Here is a 19,572-nt window from a genome sequence, read left to right as displayed (position 1 = left end):
ACTGCTGCTGTATCCCGAAAACCTTGATGCGCGTATCAAAATAAAAATCCATCGAACTTTTGAAGAGTTCAATTAAGTTGACCGCTTTTTGTGTGTTTGGAGGAGGCGATGGTGGGGAGAAGGGTATTGTTATAACAACTCTAAGAGGCAATTTAATTTGAACATGGGTCACATTATTGTCAGCTCCCTGAATCACTGAAAACAATCAGCTTCCCTGGAACATTTTATTGTCTTCTCAGCTCTCAGAGGAGGAATTTATAGAGCACGGAAAAAAAAAACTTGATTTGTCTCTCTGACACTTGCTGTTTGTCCATTGACAAGAGATGGAGTGCAAAGAGGTTTCAGTTCATTGAAGGCAGAGACAGAGAGCCTGTGTGTAGCTGCATAGATGACTGACAGGCAGACAAGCAAGGCTGGCTTATATCTACACGCACACTGCATCCAGACGGGAGCTGAATAAATTGGCTCATCCCTGTACAAGATACAAAATTTATTTTTGCAAAGCTGAGGTCTGAAACATCGCTCGGCTGGCTGGATTTAAAGCGAGGCTGTGACATTTTATAAGGGGGATGGCGGGGGGGGTGTGGACACTATAACGCCTAAAATATCATGGGACAGGTAAAGCAATGGGATGGCTCCCTTGGCTCTTTCAAAATACCAGCACAGTCACCTCTTTCAGATTGGCTGGTTGCTTGTTTTAAAAAGGGCAGACTGGGGACACAGCCCGTTTGGTCAGAAATCTAAAACGGGCGCTCATTTATCCAATCATGATTGCGGTTATAACCAGTTCACCCAGGGGCTGGAGAGTGTGGCTCAGGCAAACTCCAGAGACTCTGCTGGTAAACACATGAGACCGAAAGGAACTGACAGCGATCTGGGTGTACTTCAATAAAGTGCTCTGATGGGAAGCTCGAGTAGAACAGAATAACGAAGGTGGGGGAACCATTTGGCCTGTCAAGTAGATGCCAACTCTCTGGACAGCGATGCCGTCAGCCCCAATCTCTTTCCCTTAAATCCCCATTGCTCTGTAACGATCATCCCCCTAAAGTCCAAGATCCTCTTGGTATCAGTGACAGTCCCCAGTTCCACCCCCCCACCACAGGCCACGAGATCTCGGTCGCTGCCGTTCACTCGAGCAGACTTTCTGCCTCATTCTCCCTCTACCAAAACCTTAAATCTTTTCCTCCTTTGGTAGCTGCACCATCAGCTACAGAGAACAGCCCACTGATGACAAGGAGAAGATGGATAATGTGACCGTTTGGACCCGCTCCAGCAAATGGCTCGGTTGTGTTTAAGAAGATAATTGGATGCACGAGACAGAGAGAGAGAAAGGAATGGAAAGCAAACGTGATGGGGGAAGTGAGGGAGGAAGGGAGCTCTAGAGGCATATAAACGATGTACTGGACTTGCTCTGTGCGGGCTGGTCTGATTCTGTGACCATGTCATTCTAATTTCCACCCTGAACAACAAATGCCTTTACGGCGCTTAGTGCCCACCAGCCAGGCTGGAGACTCAGTTGCCTCTGCAGGTTATAATTCTGGCCCATCACAGCACTATAAATCTGATCAATTCATTCCATAGAATCCCTACAGCGTGGAAACAGGCCCTTCAGCCCAACAAGTCCACACCGACCCTCAGAGCATCCCACCCAGACCCATCCCCCTATAACCCACACACCCCTGAACACTATGGGCAATTTAGCATGGCCAATCCACCTAGCCTGCACATCTTTGGACTTTGGGAGGAAACCGGAGCACCCGGCGGAAACACACAAGAGACGGGAAGAATGTGCAAACTCCACACAGACAGTCGCCCGAGGCTGGAATCGAACGCGGGTCCCTGGTGCTGTGAGGCAGCAGTGTTAACCACTGAGCTACTGTGCATTCCCTCTCAACCATGACACAAAGCTGGGTGGGAAGGTAAGCTGCGAGGACAACGTAGAGATGCTTCAGTCAGATTTGGACAGGCTGAGGGAGTGGGTAAATGCAAGGCAGATACAGGTCAGAGGTTAAGAACAAAGAAAAAAGAACAAAGAAAATTACAGTACAGGAACACTCCCTTCGGCCCTCCAAGCCTGCGCCAATCGAGATCCTCTCATCTATTTTCTAAGGGTCTGTATCCCTTTGTTCCCCGCCCATCCATGTACCTGTCCAAATATATCTTAAAGGATGCTAACGTGTCTGCGTCTACCACCTCCGCTGGCAACACGTTCCAGGCACCCACCACCCTCTGTGTAAAGAACTTTCCTCCTCTCACTTTGAACTCATGACCCCTAGTAATTGAGTCCCCCGCTCTGGGAAAAAGCTTCTTGCTATCCACCCTGTCTATACCCCTCATGATTTTGTAGGCCTCAATCAGGTCCCCCCTCAATCTCCGTCGTTCTAATGAAAATAATCCTAATCTATTCAACCTCTCTTCACAGCTAGCACCCTCCATACCAGGCAACATCCTGGTGAACCTCCTCTGCACCCTCTCCAAAGCATCCACATCCTTTTGGTAAACTAAGTTCCCTTCTGCCTACTCAGGTGGGTGTTTGAAGATCCCATGACCCTATGTTGAAGAGGCAAATACCAACTTCCTAACTGCTTTTGTCCAATGTTTATCCCACAATCATCGTCCCTATAAAAAAAAATTAAAACTGATGATCTGGCCATGACTGTCTTGTGGGATCTTGCTGTGCACTGCATTTCCTGCCTGCCACCGCTACATTTTAGATGTGCTGTGTAATGCTTTGGTTGTGGTCTTAAGCTTCCAAAAGGCGCTATCATCAGACACCAGCATGAATCCGATGGGCCAAATGGCCTGTTTCAGCGCTGCAGGAGATACATAACCTTAAATGCTGGGGTTTTTTTTTGCTGATTACTAGGCCCAGCCCAAATGTGACCCACCCGCATACTTGTGACTTGAGTCAAGTCACTTCCAGGGAGTAAGGGATAAGCAACAAACTTCATGTTTTCAATGCTTGAAGAAAAAGATTGAATTACGAAAATTGGAGGAGGAGGATCAGGAGGGGAACAAAAGTATTTTAATATCAGCTTGAGCCAAGGTTAAGGCAGGTTAATAAAACGTGAAATGCCTGGAGAATTTTTCCACAATGGGCCTTTTGCTAGCTCTCTGCAGAAAGGCTAAACTGTTTTGTGCGTCTGGCAATCCTGCTAGGCTATAAAAACTGTTTTCACAAACGGCTTTATCTGCGCAATCACCCAGTGATTCCCCCATGCACTCTGCCGAGAGCCAGGGAGCTGCCTTCTTTGCTTTTACTGATCTGCTATGGAGAGATTAGCAGGGAGCAAGCGAGGGTCAGAAACAGGCCACTTGGTCCGTGAGGCTCACTCTGGTGTCTGACGATAGCAACTTCCACCAGCGCAGAAAATGAGCATGAAAGTTTGCACGCTCCCTTCTCTAACTGACTCCAAGAAACATCTACCTTGTAACTACTAAACGTCGGTTCACATTCGAGTCACATTGAACACAAGCGCTTGACATCTCCCAGAATTCTGATGGGGACGCCTCTGCCACATCCCTGCACTAACTGGCCAATCACAGCACCTTTAAGAGTTGGGTTTAAAAAGGGGAACTGCCCTTGCAAGAAAGAGAACCATACAGTCCTCCAGCTCAGAGAAATGTACTAGGCCAGATGGAAATACTGGTGAATACGGGTCTGACTCCTCTTGTACCCTTCCAATCGGAGCTGCAATGCAACCGTAATGCCAGAAGACAGAGGAGCAGAAATAGGCTATTCAACCCATCAAGTCTCCTCCGACATTCAATGAAGAGCACAATCATTTCCAAGCGTTATCCAAACAGTCACTTCAGAAAATTTGAAAGGACATGAATTTTCTTCGTCGCAACCTGCTTACGACGTCAAGACAGACAGCTGTAGCTAAGAAAACTCATCATCCCTGTCAGGGGCTATGCAACTGCTCTTTTTAAGCACAGACAGTAGGAACTGCAGATGCTGGAGAATCTGAGATAACAAGGTGTGCAGCTGGATGACCACAGCAGGCCAAGCAGCAGAGGAGCAGGAAGGCTGATGTTTCGGGCCTAGACCCTTCTTCAGAAAATGCAGGAGGGGCTAGGCCCAAAACATCAGCCTTCCTGCTCCTCTGATGCTCTTCTTAAGCAGGTGGTGAACGCCTGTGAAAGGGAGTTTGAGGCAGCAATGCGGGACAACAGAGGACAAATAACATAGGCTTGTTAAAAATAAGATCAGCATGGTCCAATCGAAATTGCTGGGGCCACGTGAATTCAAGTGACTGATACCATTTTAATAGAAACCCGTTAGATACGCGGGAAACGATATAGGCTACGGGGCTGTAGGGTTTAGGATACTGGATTCATAATCCAGAAACCGGCACTAATCATTAACTAAATTTAAATTCCGGATTAAAGCGTCGCTGATTAGGAATGACTGATTTCTCTTAAAAATCCAACTTGCTCCTCAAGCTCCGTCAGATAAAGAAATCTGCAGTCCTTCCTATGGGAGAGGATTAACAAGAGTGGGGAAAGAACATTTAAATGTTGGCTGATGAAAAGACAGTGTCCGGAGAATGCTTCTACACTTGTGTGGTTCCTATTACAACTGAGATAGAGTACGGACTGCAGACGCTGGGAGGCCAGGCCCTACAGGTGTAAGGCTGGAAAAGCACAGCATCTGAGGAGTGGCTAAGTCGACGCTGTGGCCTGGAACCCTTTGTCAGGACCAGGTGTGGGGTGGGGAGCCCACAAGTACATAGAGGGAGGGGGTGGGGGTGGGGCTGGGTACAAGGGTAGGAGAGATGGTGATGGGTGGGTGCAGGAAGGGAGTTATTGTGAATGGTCTGTCGGGACGGTGGGGGAGGTAAAGAGGGCTAGACATGGAATAAGGTTGGGGGTGCAGGGATTTTGAAGCTGAAGTCATTTTTAACGCCATTGGGCTCCAAGCTTCCAAGGTGAAACATCAGGTTCTGAGGAAGGGTCACTGGACCCAAAACGTTAACTCTGTCTTTTTCTTCCCTTCACAGATGCTGCCAGACCTGCGAGCTTTTCCAGCAACTTTTGTTTTTGTTCCCGAAATATCAGGCATTGTTCCTCCAGCTTACATTTATCCTCACTCTGACAGTGGAGGAGGCCAAGGACGGACACGTTGTTAGGGCAGTGGGATGGGGAGTTAAAACGGGTGGCAACTGGAAGGTCGGTGCACGCAGAGCGCAGGTGCTCCGCAAACTGGTCCCCGAGTCTGCGTTTGGTCTCCCCGACACAAAGGAGACCACATCAGGAGCAATGGGTACGATAGATCAGGTTGGATGAAGTGCAGGTGAATCTCTGGAAGGATTGTTTGGGGCCGAGGGAGCAGGCGACAGTGGGGAGGTATGGGGGTAGGTGTAGCACTTCCTGCGGTTGCAGGGAACAGTACCGGGCATGGGGGGGGGGGGTGCGACTGGTGCTAACAAGGGAATCATAGAATGAACATTTATAATTATCTGCAAGCCAGCATTTCATGCCCATCCCTAATTACCCAGACAGCAGTTACGAGTCAATCATGTAGGCCAGACCAGGTAAGGATGGCAGATTTCCTTCTGTAAAGGACATTAGTGAACCAGATGGGTTTTTCCCAACAATCGACAATAGTCATCATTAGACTTTAATTTCAGACATTTTATTGAATTCAAATTCCACCAGATGCAGTGGTGGGATTTGAACCTGGGTCTCCAGAGTGTTATCTGGGTTTCTGGATTAATAGTCCAGTGATAACAGCAGTGGGCGATGACCTCACCCAGTCACTGCTGGCTCCTGAGTGTCTGAATTAAAGGTGTGACAACAAGTGTGGTCTAGGCCTGAAGCCTCAGCCTTTCCTGCTCCTCTGATGCTGCTTGGCCTGCTGTGTTCATCCAGCTCTACACCTTGTTATTTCCTTGGTACCTGACCTCCAGTTTGCCAATACTGAAGGTCCAAATGCCTCAGCGCAGTAAAAAGTACAACTTTCTCCCCAGCCAGTCTGAGACACCTGGCACAATAGGATGAGCGAGACCACAGGAAGTGGTCCCATGACACAGGATTATCTTTCTGTACTGATAATCTGCACAGCGTCAGTTTCCAAAATACCATCGCTCAACTGGAGTGGAAGAAACAAAGTTAGCCACGGCTGAGCTGCCTCAGAACTTGGTGCGCAGGTCCAGAGAGAAGCTCCAGACCCGCAGCTGCAAACGGTACATCTCAGGTCACCTTGCATCCACTAATGCAAACGTCCCTGCAGCATCAAATCCATTATCTGCTTGCTGGAGAGTCGGTCGCGGCCGTGCAAAATCTCTCAATGTCTGAGAGCTTGTTAATGTAATCAGAAAAACAGTCGACACTGAATCACTGATGCTATCACTCAGCATGAATCATGAGCCTGCATACATCTTACTGAAGAGTCAAGGAGACAAAGATCTTTGTCTCTACAGATCTTTTCACAAACATCTCTGAGAGTCACAGGGGTTTCTAATAGCACACAAAGCAGCTAGTCATGTCCACACAGGACATCATCCATCTCCTCTAATCCTATTTTCCAGCATTGTTTCCAGTGCTCATCCAAATAGTTCTTAGACATCTTCAAGGTTCCTGCCTGTATCACATCTCTAAGCAGCACATTCCAGGTACCCACTAGTGCCTGGGTAAATTTTCTTTTCCTAAAATTCTTTCTAAACCTCCCCGCTCCTTCCCTTAAAACTGGGTCACTAACCAAGGGGCCCATCGACTAAAGGGACAGCTGCCTCCCAATCTACCCCATCAATGCCCCTCACAGCTTTGAGCTGTTCCCCGCTCTCAACACTACTCCTACAGGGTGACGAGTTCAAAGATGTGCAGGTTAGGTGGACTGGCCGTGCTAAATTGCCCATAGTGTTCAGGGAGGTGTATTAGGTTATAGTGGGGTGGGCCTGGGCGAGATGGCCAGTGGGTCGGTGTGGGCTAGTTGGGCCGAAGGGCCTGTTTCCACTCTGTAGGGAATCTATGACCTCAGCCCCAAATGCCAGTTGAGCCACTGCTGAATCAGGATTTACAATATCTTTAAGAGAACTGAAAACTGCTGAAGAAACTCAGCAGGTCTGGCAGCATCTGTGGAGAGAGAAACGGAGTTTACACTTGGGCTCTGTGAGCTGCGTCAGTCCTGATGAAAAGGTACCATCTGAATCATTTAACTGCGCTTCTTGTGTTGCACAGATGCTGCCTGAGCTGCTGAGTTTCTCCAGGATTGTTCGACCCTGTTTCTCTTTCAGAGTTTTATATCCTGCAACACTTGTCTCTGCACAGGCTTTGTGATGCCACTGGAATCGGTCAGTGGGAGTGCTTGTCATGACTACAGGCTGGGCGCACTCTCTGGATGGTCCATCGACTCTAAGGTGGTAACAGTTATATGTAGGCCCCTTTTTAATTCTGACTAAAAAATAAGCAATAGCAGGGCCCTACAAACAAGACCATAAGATCAAAGGTTCGCCGGTCACACTCCCAATGCTGAGAGTTACTCAAATAAAAAGCAATGAGCTGAAACATTTGCAGATATTTAAAGCAGGCTCAGATAAAAAATTAGAGGACCAGGAAGGCTGAATTTCTGAAGAAAGGTCTAGGCCCGAAATGTCAGCTTTCCTGCTCCTCCGATGCTGCTTGGCCTGCTGTGCTCATCCAGCCCCACACCGTGTTATCTCAGATAAAAATTACCAACAAAGGTGAAAATGGGATCAGTCTCTAGGAAATTTTGCCAGCCTGGTTTACTTTGGCATTCCGATTCTGAAAGGGAGATCAGCAGCTGCGATGGCTTCTGTGGTTGAATAGTTGGGAGGCTGCTACCTCAAGTGAACCGAGTGTAGACAACAGGTCCCAGAGGCTTCTTTGTCTCATTCTTTCTGTATTTCTGTATGCGGCACTTGTCAGCCCGTTTCAATACAGCTAAACCTTTGGCCGTTTCGTTTCTCTACATCCCTCTTGTGGTCTCCTCGTTGTGAAGCAACTGTTGCATCAAAATGTCTTTATTTTTCTCAGCCGGTGCACCTCAGACGGCTGTCCCAAGGAGATGCTGGAAGTAAGAGGCAATAAAATGTGGAGCTGGAGGAGCAGAGCGGGTCAGGTCAGACAGCATCCTCAGAGCAGGCAAGTTCAGCTCCACGTGATTTCCATCCTGTCTCCTGTTCAATGCAACAGGAACGCTGACCCTTCCCAGGGTTCCACAGGCAGTCCTGCACCCCTTTAACGATTTAATGACCATTCGTCGTTGTTCCACAAGAGTGGAAGTAAGGCCATTCGGCCCATCGAGTCCACTCCGCCACTTAAATCATGGCTGATGGGCATTTCAACTCTACTTCCCTGCACTCTCCCCGTAGCCCTTGATTCCTTTTGAGATCAAGAATTTGTCGATCTCTGTCTTGAAGCATTTAACGTCCCGGCCTCCACTGCACTCCGTGGCAATGAATTCCACAAGCCCACCACACTCTGGCTGAAGAAATGTCTCCTCATTTCCGTTTTAAATGTAGCCCCTCTAATTCTAAGGCTGTGCCCACGGGTCCTAGTCTCCCTGCTTAATGGAAACAACTTTCCAGTGTCCACCCTTTCTAAGCCATATATTATCTTGGAAGTTTCTATTAGATTTCCCCTCAGCCTTCTAAACTGTAATGAGTACAATCCCTGGATCCTCAGCCATTCATTGTATGTTAAACCTAAGGATAACACAGTCGGATAGTCTGCATTTTGATGCAGTTGAATGCGCAGGAGATGTCAAATGGCTTTTGGGGCTGGGGGAATATGCAAGATGCCTCGGTGCCCTTTTTAGACAAGGATTAGCTTTCTTTACAAGCTACCAGCGATCTGACTGCACATGCATGACAATGCAGAACAAAGACTACATTCACAAGGCAATTAATCAAATGCCCCTAATTCCTTGAGATAACGTTTTAAAAAAAAGTTTCTTTCAGAGGGAGTGGCCATCGCTGGCTGGGCCAGCATTTTATCACCCACTTCAGAGATAGTAGGAAGTGCAGACGCTGGAGAATTTGAGATAACAAGGTGTGGAGGTGGATGAACACTGCAGGCCAAGCAGCATCAGAGGAGCAGGAAGGCTGATGTTTCGGGCCTAGACCCTTATTCAGAAATGGGGGAGGGGAAGGGGGTTCTGAAATAAATAGGGAGAGAGGAGGAGGTGGATCGAGGAGAAGCTAGGTGGAGAAGAAACAGACAGGTCAAAGAGGCAGGGATGGAGCCTGTCGAGGTGAGTGTAGGTGGGGGATAGGTCAGTCCAGGGAGGACGGACAGGTCACGGGGGTGGGATGAGGTTGGTAGGTAGGAGATGGGGGTGAGGTGGGAGGAGGGGATAGGTGGGAGGAAGGACCGGTTAGGGAGGCGGGAACAAGCTGGGCTGGTTTTGGGATGTGGCAGGGGGAGGAGAGATTTTGAAGCTTGTGACTTTGAAGTGGCCGCTTTGTCCTGGATGGTGTCGAGCTTCTTCAGTGATGTTGGAGCTGCACCCATCAAGGGCAAGTGGGGAGTATTCCATCACACTCCTGACTTGTGCCTTGTAGTTGGTGGTTTGGGTAGAGGGCAGGATTCAGGAGGTGAGTTCCTTGCTGCAGTATTCTTAGCTTCTGACCTGCTCTTGTAGCCACTGTGTTTATGTGGAGAATCTTGCTGACTTACTAGTCAATGGTAACCCACAGGATATCTATGCATGTCTGAGAAATGCAAGTCGGGAGTAAGGATCAGGCTTTATATTACAGTGATAGGTGAGATGATATATATTCCTCACCCTCAAATATTCTCCTGCATTTTCGGAAATACAGTGAGTAACAAGATTCAAGTTAACGATGAAGCCAGAAAAGCAGGTTTGACTGAAATCATTGATAATGGGAACTGCAGGTGCTGGAGAATCCGAGATAACAAAGTGTGGGGCTGGATGGAAACAGCAGGAAGGGTCTAGGCCCGAAACGTCAGCTTTTGTGCTCCTAAGATGCTGCTTGGCCTGCTGTGTTTGTCCAGCTTCACACTTTATTATCCGTGGCTGAAATCATTAACCTGTTTCTTCGACGAGTTCCTTCGCTACCAAGAAGCAGGAAGGAGGGTGTGGTTATTTTTCTGCAATCTCTTGGCTAACTCAGGTTAAGCGTGTGTTACCTCAGCATGTTTGGAGCCAACACCTTAGAAATATTCCCTTACCCTTGAGTTTTTCATTCTTTTCTCAGCACACGGGCGTCACTGGCAAAGTCAGCACTGACTTGAGCAGATTGTTTTGCTCAGGAATCGCGGGGGGTCTGGAGTCATGTGTAGGCCCGGCTGGGTAAGCAGGACAGATTTCCTCCCCGACGCTAGCAAAGCCGCATGGGATTTTTCTTTGAAAGACGACAATCAATGATACTTACATGGTCACCATCCGGAGGGTTACCACTGATCAGAGATGGAACTGGACTAGACAAATAAACAGTAACTTCAAGAGCAGGCCAGAGGTTAGGAATACTGCAGTGAGTAATTCACCTCCTGACTCCCCAAAGCCTGTCCACCATCTGCAAAGCACAAGCCAGGAGTGTGATGGAATACTCCCCACTTGCCTGGATGGGGGCAGCTCCAACAACACTCAAGTAGCTCGACACCATCCAGGACAAAGCAGCCGCTTGATTGGCACCACATCCACAAACATCCGCTCCCTCCACCACCGACTCTCAGTAGCAGCGGTCTGTACTGTGCACATGATGCACAGCTGAAGTTCCTCAGACAGCACCTTCCAAACCCACGGCCACTTCCATCTAGAGGGACAAGGGCAGCAGATATGTGGGAACACCACTGACTTCAGGTTTCCCTCCAAGCCACTCACCATCCTGACTTGGACATATGTTACCTTTCTTTCCCTGTCGCGGGGTCAAAATCCTGGAATTCCTTCCCTAATGACATGAACCTGCAGCACACAGACAGCAGCAACTCAAGAAAGCAGCTCACCACCACCTTCTCGAGGGCACCTAGGGAGAGGCAATAAATGTTGGGCCCAGTCAGTGATGCCCACGTCTCATGGGGTGAATAAAATCTTTTCATATTCATTCACAGGATGGGGCGTCACTAGCTAGGCTAGCATTTATTGCCTGTCCCTAGTTGCCCAGAAGGGGGTTAAGTGTCAATCACATTGCTGTGGGTCTGGAGTCACATGTAGGCCAGACCAGGTAAGGATGGCAATTTTCATTCCCTAAAGGACATTGGTGTACCAGATGTGTTTTATTGACAATAATTACACGGCCGCCACTAGATTAGCTCTTTATTCAATTAAAACAGTACCATGTGCAGAATGTTACAGCACAGAAAAAGACCCTTCAGCCCAACACGTTGGGAGAAATTAAATTCCGCATGGTGGGATTTGAACCCATGTCCCTTCAGCATTAGCCTGGGCCTCTGGATGACTAGCCCAGTGGCATTATTATCTCCCCGATCACCATGTTCTACTGGCACTGAGTTAAGTCGCTCAGTACTGTACTGGCGAACCCCACCCAACCTCCGCATCTTCTTCAAACTTGGACATCCTTCTTACTGGCCAGATTTATACCAAAGCCTCCAGCTCCCACCTACACAGTGCTTTGGAAAGGTTTAGCAGACATTCCTCGTTTTTACATTTAGTGTTCCCACTAACCCTGTTCTATCTGAGACACTGTCTTACCCCCTTTATCAATCTGCCCCACCACCCTCGAGGGCTATGAATGTGCACCCCATACCTCCTTAGCTCTTGCACTCCCTCCGGCGTGGGAATTTTAAGAGATGTTGAGGGGCTTGAGTACCCATTTAGGATCGGCGAACGTGGGATTGATGGATAGATGGGATTTTGAGAGCAGCCAAGTGTGGTTTTCCCGGACCAGCGCAAGCAAACAGAGGCTAAAGAGGCATGGAGTATTAACCCAACCAGTCATTCAAATCAACAATGACATCTGAACACTCGACTACGAAGACGTATGAAACCAGGAGCTCTCTCCCACCGTACCATCACTATGAAATGACACGTTGTTCAGCACTAAAGCTATTCACTCCTTAACCTATTCTCCCCTTCCGATATCACCATCAGCTCCTCTCTCGTGACCAATTTTCACGCGAGAATTGAAACTAGGGCAGCGATGAAGCCCATAGGATCCTTAACCCTGTTCTCAGCTTAATCAGGGAGCACTGGGTGGGCAACAGTAAATTTTCCATCTCCACTGGATTGGCCAGAGGGAAGGCTCCTTCACGCTGTTTTCACAGGTTTCTGCTTTTTCTCCTCCCCATGGCAAGTCTCGAGGTGCTCCATGCCTTCCTCGATGCCCCGTCTCCACTTTAGACAGTCTTGGGCCCAGCAATTCCTAGGTGTCTAGGTTGATGGGAGACCTTAGTCGTGTGGATGTTCAGGGTGAGACCCACACTGTCTTGCGCCTCTGGAAAGGAGCTGACGATGGTCTGGAGTACGCCCTCGGAGATTGCACATACTCGAGGATCGTCTGTTGCTGCAGCTCAATGACACTGGTTGGGGTGATTCTGGTTTTGGCTTGAAAGTAGCACAGACTGAATAATTTCCCTCTGGTTCTGTAAGTTAGCTCCACTGCAGCGGTGAGGTGAAGCATTGCTGTAAGATAGATCAGTATTTGGAGGCGGGGGGGGGGGGGGGTGATGCTGCAGCCCTGTTTGAATGGGGAATGGGTCGGTGGTGGAGCTATTTGCCATTACCATGACTTCTATGTTCATCATGGAACGGGGTGAAGGATGGTGACAAACTTCATGGCCCAGCCAAAAGCACAGACATTCCACAATGCTTCCTGATTGGTGTCAAAAGCTATGTATGGAGGTAGGTTCTTTCTCCGCATTTCCCCTGCAGCTGTCACATGGTCCACATCACGTCCTTTGTACCCCTCCATCGCCAGAACATCACCCAGACTGATGCACGGTGGGGTGTGCCTGGACTGGCGCACAGGAGGGGCACCTGGACTGGGCCATGAGGCCTTCCTTCCAGACAGTTGCCCTCTGCCCCCAAATGTACCAACAGGCCTGGAAACTTCCCCTCAGTCTCTAAAGGGAGATATTAAGAAGCACGCTGCTGACAGACTGGTGGGCCTCCATTGCCTAACAACCCTCTTCCCCCCACTTCGCTCTCCCGTTGAGAGATTCTCTCTGTAAAAGCATCCACTTGCCAACGGTTTCAGCTTTACTCACTCCTACATCACCTCCCTTGGCCTGACTATGCTCAGCAACGTGGAATACTTTGAGAATGTCAGAAACTTGGCCAGACAATGCAGAAATACGAGTTTCTATCATCGTATACTGAACTGCAATACCAGCTGCTAACGAACAGCTCCACCTGGCCATCACTTTCAGATTTTACTGAGGTCTCAGGGTCTCAGTGAGAGCAATACTCTCGACAAGAAGGCCCTGCACAACTTCAACTCTGCGCACCTGCACCTTGTCTATCAATATAACGGGAGAGAGCTCTACAACTGTGCCCTTCCCAGAAGAAAGGCTTTGAATTCAACAGCCAGTACCCAGCACTGCTTCGATTTTCAGGGATGCTTGGATACTTGCCCATGGAACAATGGGAATCCCACCGTTGCTTGGAATTGCAGGTCACTGGTTTCAATCGCCTCCTCTGGCAAGTTGACCATGAGCTGAAGGAACAGAATTTACATCAGGTTGACTGCACAGAAACAGGCCATTCTGCCCAAACTGTGCTTCTACTCACTCGCAGGGTGTGAGTCATAGAATCATATACTACAGAGGCCCTTCGAGCCTGCACCGCCTAAACTGTACTAAATCTGCACGCGTCTCACTTTCCAGCTAACGTTAACTGAACGCTAAGAAGACGCAGTCAGAATTTTGTCAACATATACACGTCTGTTCGTCCACAACGGAGGATCAAGCTGAAAGGGGAAGCTCAGAGGAGCATTGATGCTGCTGGGCCTGCTGTGTTCATCCAGCTCTAGACCTTGTCATCTCAGATTCTCCAGCATCTGCAGTTCCTACTATCTCTGACACAAGTAACCAGACCGTGCTAGAGTGTAAGATGGAAAACACAAGCTGGTCATTGATAGAGGAGAACTCAGAGGACAATGAAAGGGATAACAAAGTGTGGGGCTGGATGAACACAGCAGCCCAAGCAGCATCAGAGGAGTACAGAAGCTGGCGTTTCGGGCCTAGAGCCTTCATCTGAAAAGGGGGGACGGGGAGAAGGTTCTGGAATAGATAGGGAGAGAGGGGGAGGTGGATCGAAGATGGGTAGATGAGAAGATAGGTGGAGAGGAGACAGACAAGTTAAAGGGGCGGGGATGGAGCCTGTAAAGGTCAGTGGAGGTAGGGAGAGGATAGATCAGTCCAGGGAGGACGGACAGATCAAGGGGGCAGGATGAGGTTAGTAGGTGGGAAATGGATGTGCGGCTTGAGGTGGGAGGAGGGGATAGGTGAGAGGAAGAACAGGTTAGGGAGGCGGGGATGTGCTGGGCTGGTTTTGGGATGCGGTGGGGGAAGGGGAGATTTTGAAGCTGGTGAAATCCACATTGATACCATTGGGGTGCAGGGTTCCCAAGTGGAATATGAGTTGCTGTTCCTGCAACCTTCGGGTGGCGTCATTGTGGCACTGCAGGAGGCCCAGGAGCTGTATGAACTACAGCCCGCGTTCTACAAGAGCTCGATCGTTAACATAATAAAAAACGATGAGGATGGAGATGGCAGGAACATGGCTAGCTCTAGGATGTGAAGCTTGGCTGAGGGACCTTGAGGAATTAGAATACAAATTAAAAAGCACAATCTCAAATCCTTGCCCGCTGCCTCCAAGACTGGAGTTCCTTGCCTCGGCTCTCTCTGCCCCTCGAGCTCTCCTCAAAGATGCTACTTTAAACCAGCTTCAAAGTCACCTGTTCCCACAGGCCCTTCCCTGGCCCAGTGTTAACTTTTGCCTGTCACAGCCTCAAGCCATTTGGCACAATATGAAATCAAGTTGTTCTTGTTGTTGCTGGTTTGGATCGACTCATTAGAAATGTAGTTTAGATTCTCATCTAGATTCTTTTAATGAACAAGTGAGCGCTGCAAAACAGCGAAGTGAAATGAATGGACAAAGGAACAGTGTCTATTAGACCCACCCGTGCCTCATCTGCAATTTACACATTATTTCACAGGAATTTTAATAACTCCCTCAGGAGGTGCTAAATCCTGTTGAACACCCGGTGATTTTTTTATTTGTTATTTATTTACGGGATTGAGGGAGTGGCTGGCTCAGTGGCAGACAACACCACCTTCCGGTCACAAACATTTTAACCGTCCCCCTCCCCTCCCATTCCCTCAGTGACATGTCCGTCCTGGGCCTTCTCCAGTGTCACGATGATGCCACTCGCAAACTGGAGGAGCAGCACCTCATATTCTGCCTCAGGAGCCTACAGCCCGAGGGCCTCAACATGGAATTCACCAATTTCATCCCGGCCTCATCCCATGACCAACCCCCCCTCCCATCCTCCCTCCTTGACCTGACACAACCTGTCCATCTTCTCTCCCGCCTACCCGCTCCTCCCACCTCACTGACCGATCTCCACCACTCCCTACCTGCACTCACCTATCGCCATCCCACCCACATTCCTCAGCCCCACCGCCTCCTCTCTCTATTTATTTCTGAGCTCCCCTCCCCCTCCCCCATTTCTGGAAGAAGGGTCCTGACCCAAAACGTCAGCTTTCCTGCTCCTCTAACGCTGCCTGGCCTGTTGTGTTCCTCCAGCTCCACACCGTGTTATCTCAGACTCCAGCATCGGCAGTTCTTGCTGTCTCCGTGGAATCAATACCCCTTCCAGGGGCAACACAGTCTGGGAAAGACCTGACTCCGATACAAACATGCCCAACAGTTTTGACAACAGCAACGCTCAGGGAAGGTCACACTGACCGCACCACAGGGATAAGTGAGCAAAGGCCTGGGCCAATGTTTTTGGGAATATTTTTGTTTACAACAGGTCAAGAACCACAGAGCCCGGGCTGTGGGCAGAGGGATGAAAAACCAAAGAGGCAAGAGTCAAGGAAATGGAGGAGGGGCACAGAAATGCTGGGGGGGGTCGAAGGTCGGATGGATAAGGAGCAGGAGACTCGCTGGCCAAAGGTTTGAACAGTCTCAGTCCAAAGCATCGAAAAGGAATAGAGAACAGACATCGAGAGAGAACTGGGGATGGGGAAAGGGGCGGGGGGTGGAACTGAAATCAGAGAATCATTACAACACAGGAGGCTGTTCAGCCCATCATGCCTGTAACTTTTCTATAACCTGGTGCCAATCTCCTGCTTGTTCCTCATTATCCCATTTCTATCCAAATCTGCAGCCAGTGCTCTTTTATTGAGGAATAAAGTTTTTTTTAAACAGAGACATAAGAAGCACATAGAGAGATGGGCACACACAAACAAATGTAAATTCTAGTTTCCAGTAATTCCTGGGAACTGATCAAAGGTTAAATCAAAAAGGAGTCACAGAACACTGATTCGACATGTGAGCACTATTGACAATGAGTCAGAATATTTTAACACAATATCTAAATTCTAATATCACGATATCTAACATCACAAAAAATATCATATCCAAGTCATTTCCAATTTTGTTGCAATAATCTGGTTCACGCTTGTGCACACACAAACAGACGCGCACGCACGGACACACATGTACACAGACACAGACGCGGCACATGCACACACACAGACAGACACAGACGCGGCACATGCACACACACAGACAGACACAGACGCGGCGCATGCACACACACAGACAGACACAGACACGGCGCATGCACACACACAGACACAGACGCGGCGCATGCACACACACAGACAGACACAGACGCACACACACAGGCAGACACAGATGCACACACACAGACAGACACAGACGCACACACACAGACGCGGCGCATGCACACAGGCAGACACAGACAGACACAAACGCGCATACGCACACAGGCAGACACACACACGCACACAGGCAGACACAGACACAAACGCGCACACACACACAGGCATACACACACGTGCACACAGGCAGACACACACACGCACACAGGCAGACACACACAAACGCGCACACGCACACACACACACGTACACACACACACGCGTACACAGGCAGACACAGACACACACACGCGTACACAGGCAGACACAGACACACACGCGTACACAGGCAGACACAGACACACACGCGCACACAGGCAGACACACACACAGACACACACGCGCACAGGCAGACACACACACACACAGGCAGACGCACGCACAGGCAGACACACGCACGCACAGGCAGACACACGCACGCACAGGCAGACACACGCACACGCAGACACAGGCAGGCACACACACACACACACGCAGACACACACACGCACAGGCAGACACACGCACAGGCACACACACGCACAGGCACACACACGCACAGGCACACACACGCACGCAGACACACAGGCAGACACAGACACAGACACCCATACGCACACAGGCAGACACAGACACAGGCAGACACACACACGCACACAGGCAGACACAGACACAAACGCGCACACGCACACACACACGCGTACACAGGCAGACACAGACACACGCGCACACGCACACAGGCAGACACACACACAGACACACACGCGCACACAGGCAGACAGACACGCGCGCACACGCACACAGGCAGACACACACGCGCACACAGGCGCACACACACACACGCAGACAGGCAGACACACGCGCACACACACACAGGCAGACACACGCACACACACACGCGCACACAGGCAGACACACACGCGCACACACAGGCAGACACACAGGCAGACACACACACACGCGCACACACAGGCAGACACACACACACGCGCACACACAGGCAGGCACACACACACGCGCACACACAGGCAGGCACACACACAGGCAGGCACACACACACACAAACACAAACAGACATACAAACACACACACGCACACAGGCAGGCAGACACACACACACACACACTAAAAACACGGTGTAACGGTGAGGAGACAGCACCAGGCCGTGCCGGTGTGCGGTGTAAAACAGACTGACCTGCCAGGATGGCTTTGCCGGGGTGAGTGAGCTTTGCTTTCGGGGCTGGAGCAGCGGCCGCAGCCAGCGAGCGGGCAGTGGGGCTCGGCCCGTGTGCAGACATCTCCCTCGGTGTGTGAGCGCAGGGAGGCAGCGGGGGCTGGGGATCGCTAACTCCGTCCGGGCTGCGGGGCTCCTGCACCGCTCTGTCCCGTCTCTCCCTGTCTGTGTGTGTGTGTGGGAGGGAAGGAGGGACAGCGTGTCTCTGCAAACCCACACTCCCAGACTCAGGGCGGAGACTACACCACCTCATCTAGCGTCATATCCTCAGCATCTGGCTCATTGCCCAGCCTCAGCAAGGCGGAGAGTAACACTATTCACTGTCTAACAGGGCAAGATACAACCCAACTCGGTCAGGAAACCACTGCTGCTGTGTATAGGAAATCTGGGAATTGATTGAATACTTGACCAGCTAGCAGGGCAGCAGCTTGCTTCAAAACCCTGAGAGAGAGAGAGAGAGAGCTCAAACCCTAGGTCAGCTGCACCAGACTGGCCTTTCACAAATCACAAGCATTTGATAAACAGAACCGCTCAGCAGCAGTGCCCCAGTGCACCGAGACATTGCCAATGGCCACTTTCCTGTAGTTACTCCACACTGGTCGATCTGCAGTCGCTGCCTCCTTCATAAGGTGAGTCCAACGTTGGGACCCGCAGATGAAACTCTTGCACTGCAGGGAGACCAGGACTGTGCGCTGGCGACAGATGAGAGCACTAGACTCCTTTCACCAGCAATGCCTCCACACTCAGTGGGAGAGATCGTCAAAGAAAGTGTCCTCCTTGGGGTCAGACCCATAAACATTAAGGCAAAGCCAACTTCAGTAAACTGTCCCAATGGTTAATCACTTCCCCGGAAGGTCTCTTTCTCAATTCACACACGGACAGCTAGGCCAGGGGAGGGTAAGGAAAATGTTACTAAGAGAGCAAGCAACATACAACACAGGACGTGGCACCCACACCTGTGGAAGGATATTGCAGGAATTAGAACAGGCGCAGAAAAACTTCATGGGAATGGTTCCTGAGATTCAGAATTAAATCTACATGGGCAGTTTGGAGAAGACAGAGCTCTTCTGCTCTGACAAGATTGAGAGTTGATTTGATAGAAATGGATGTGATATGTGTTAGCCCGTGTAAACTGTACCACAGAACCTCAGGTTCCTATTGAGACAGATATCCAGAAGTTTATCAACGACTAATTGTATAGTGATATGACATCTCAGATTTATAATTTGGAGAATATGCTTAATTATTACATTGTGTACAACATCATATCGCTTGGGTTGTACACATTCATTCCAGAAGCTGTACTTGTGAATGTAGATCACAAACTCTGACTCTTTGTCCTGGTTCATGCTGGCTAACTGTCTGCATTCCTGTCCATCCTGTTCTTGCACCGTTCTCTCCCTTCTTTCCAACCATGTGCTGTTTTTGACTGATTGGCTTGTATCAGCTTATGAGGGAAGAACTTTGTAGATCTGACTGGGAGCTGCCAGCGACAGTAAACTATTGTCTTGAGGAGCAGC

At 49.6% G+C, this 19,572-nt stretch overlaps 1 protein-coding gene across 2 annotated transcripts in view; it reads right to left on the bottom strand.

Moving 5' to 3' along the window:
* The window catches only part of LOC125463910 (tricarboxylate transport protein, mitochondrial), an 89,666-nt gene extending 71,440 nt beyond the window's left edge, over positions 1-18,226 (bottom strand). For both annotated transcript variants that reach the window (XM_059654934.1, XM_048555672.2), the window contains exon 1: positions 18,014-18,226. In XM_059654934.1, the coding sequence (XP_059510917.1) occupies positions 18,014-18,116 (103 nt within the window). In that variant the 5' untranslated portion in view covers positions 18,117-18,226. The remainder of the gene's footprint in view (positions 1-18,013) is intronic.
* Positions 18,227-19,572: the final 1,346 nt, after the last annotated feature.

The sequence above is a fragment of the Stegostoma tigrinum genome, chromosome 26 (genome assembly GCF_030684315.1).
Source record: "Stegostoma tigrinum isolate sSteTig4 chromosome 26, sSteTig4.hap1, whole genome shotgun sequence".
Classification (NCBI taxonomy): domain Eukaryota; kingdom Metazoa; phylum Chordata; class Chondrichthyes; order Orectolobiformes; family Stegostomatidae; genus Stegostoma; species Stegostoma tigrinum.
Note: the sequence above shows the minus strand (reverse complement) of the source record. Positions and strands in the feature narration are given on the sequence as shown.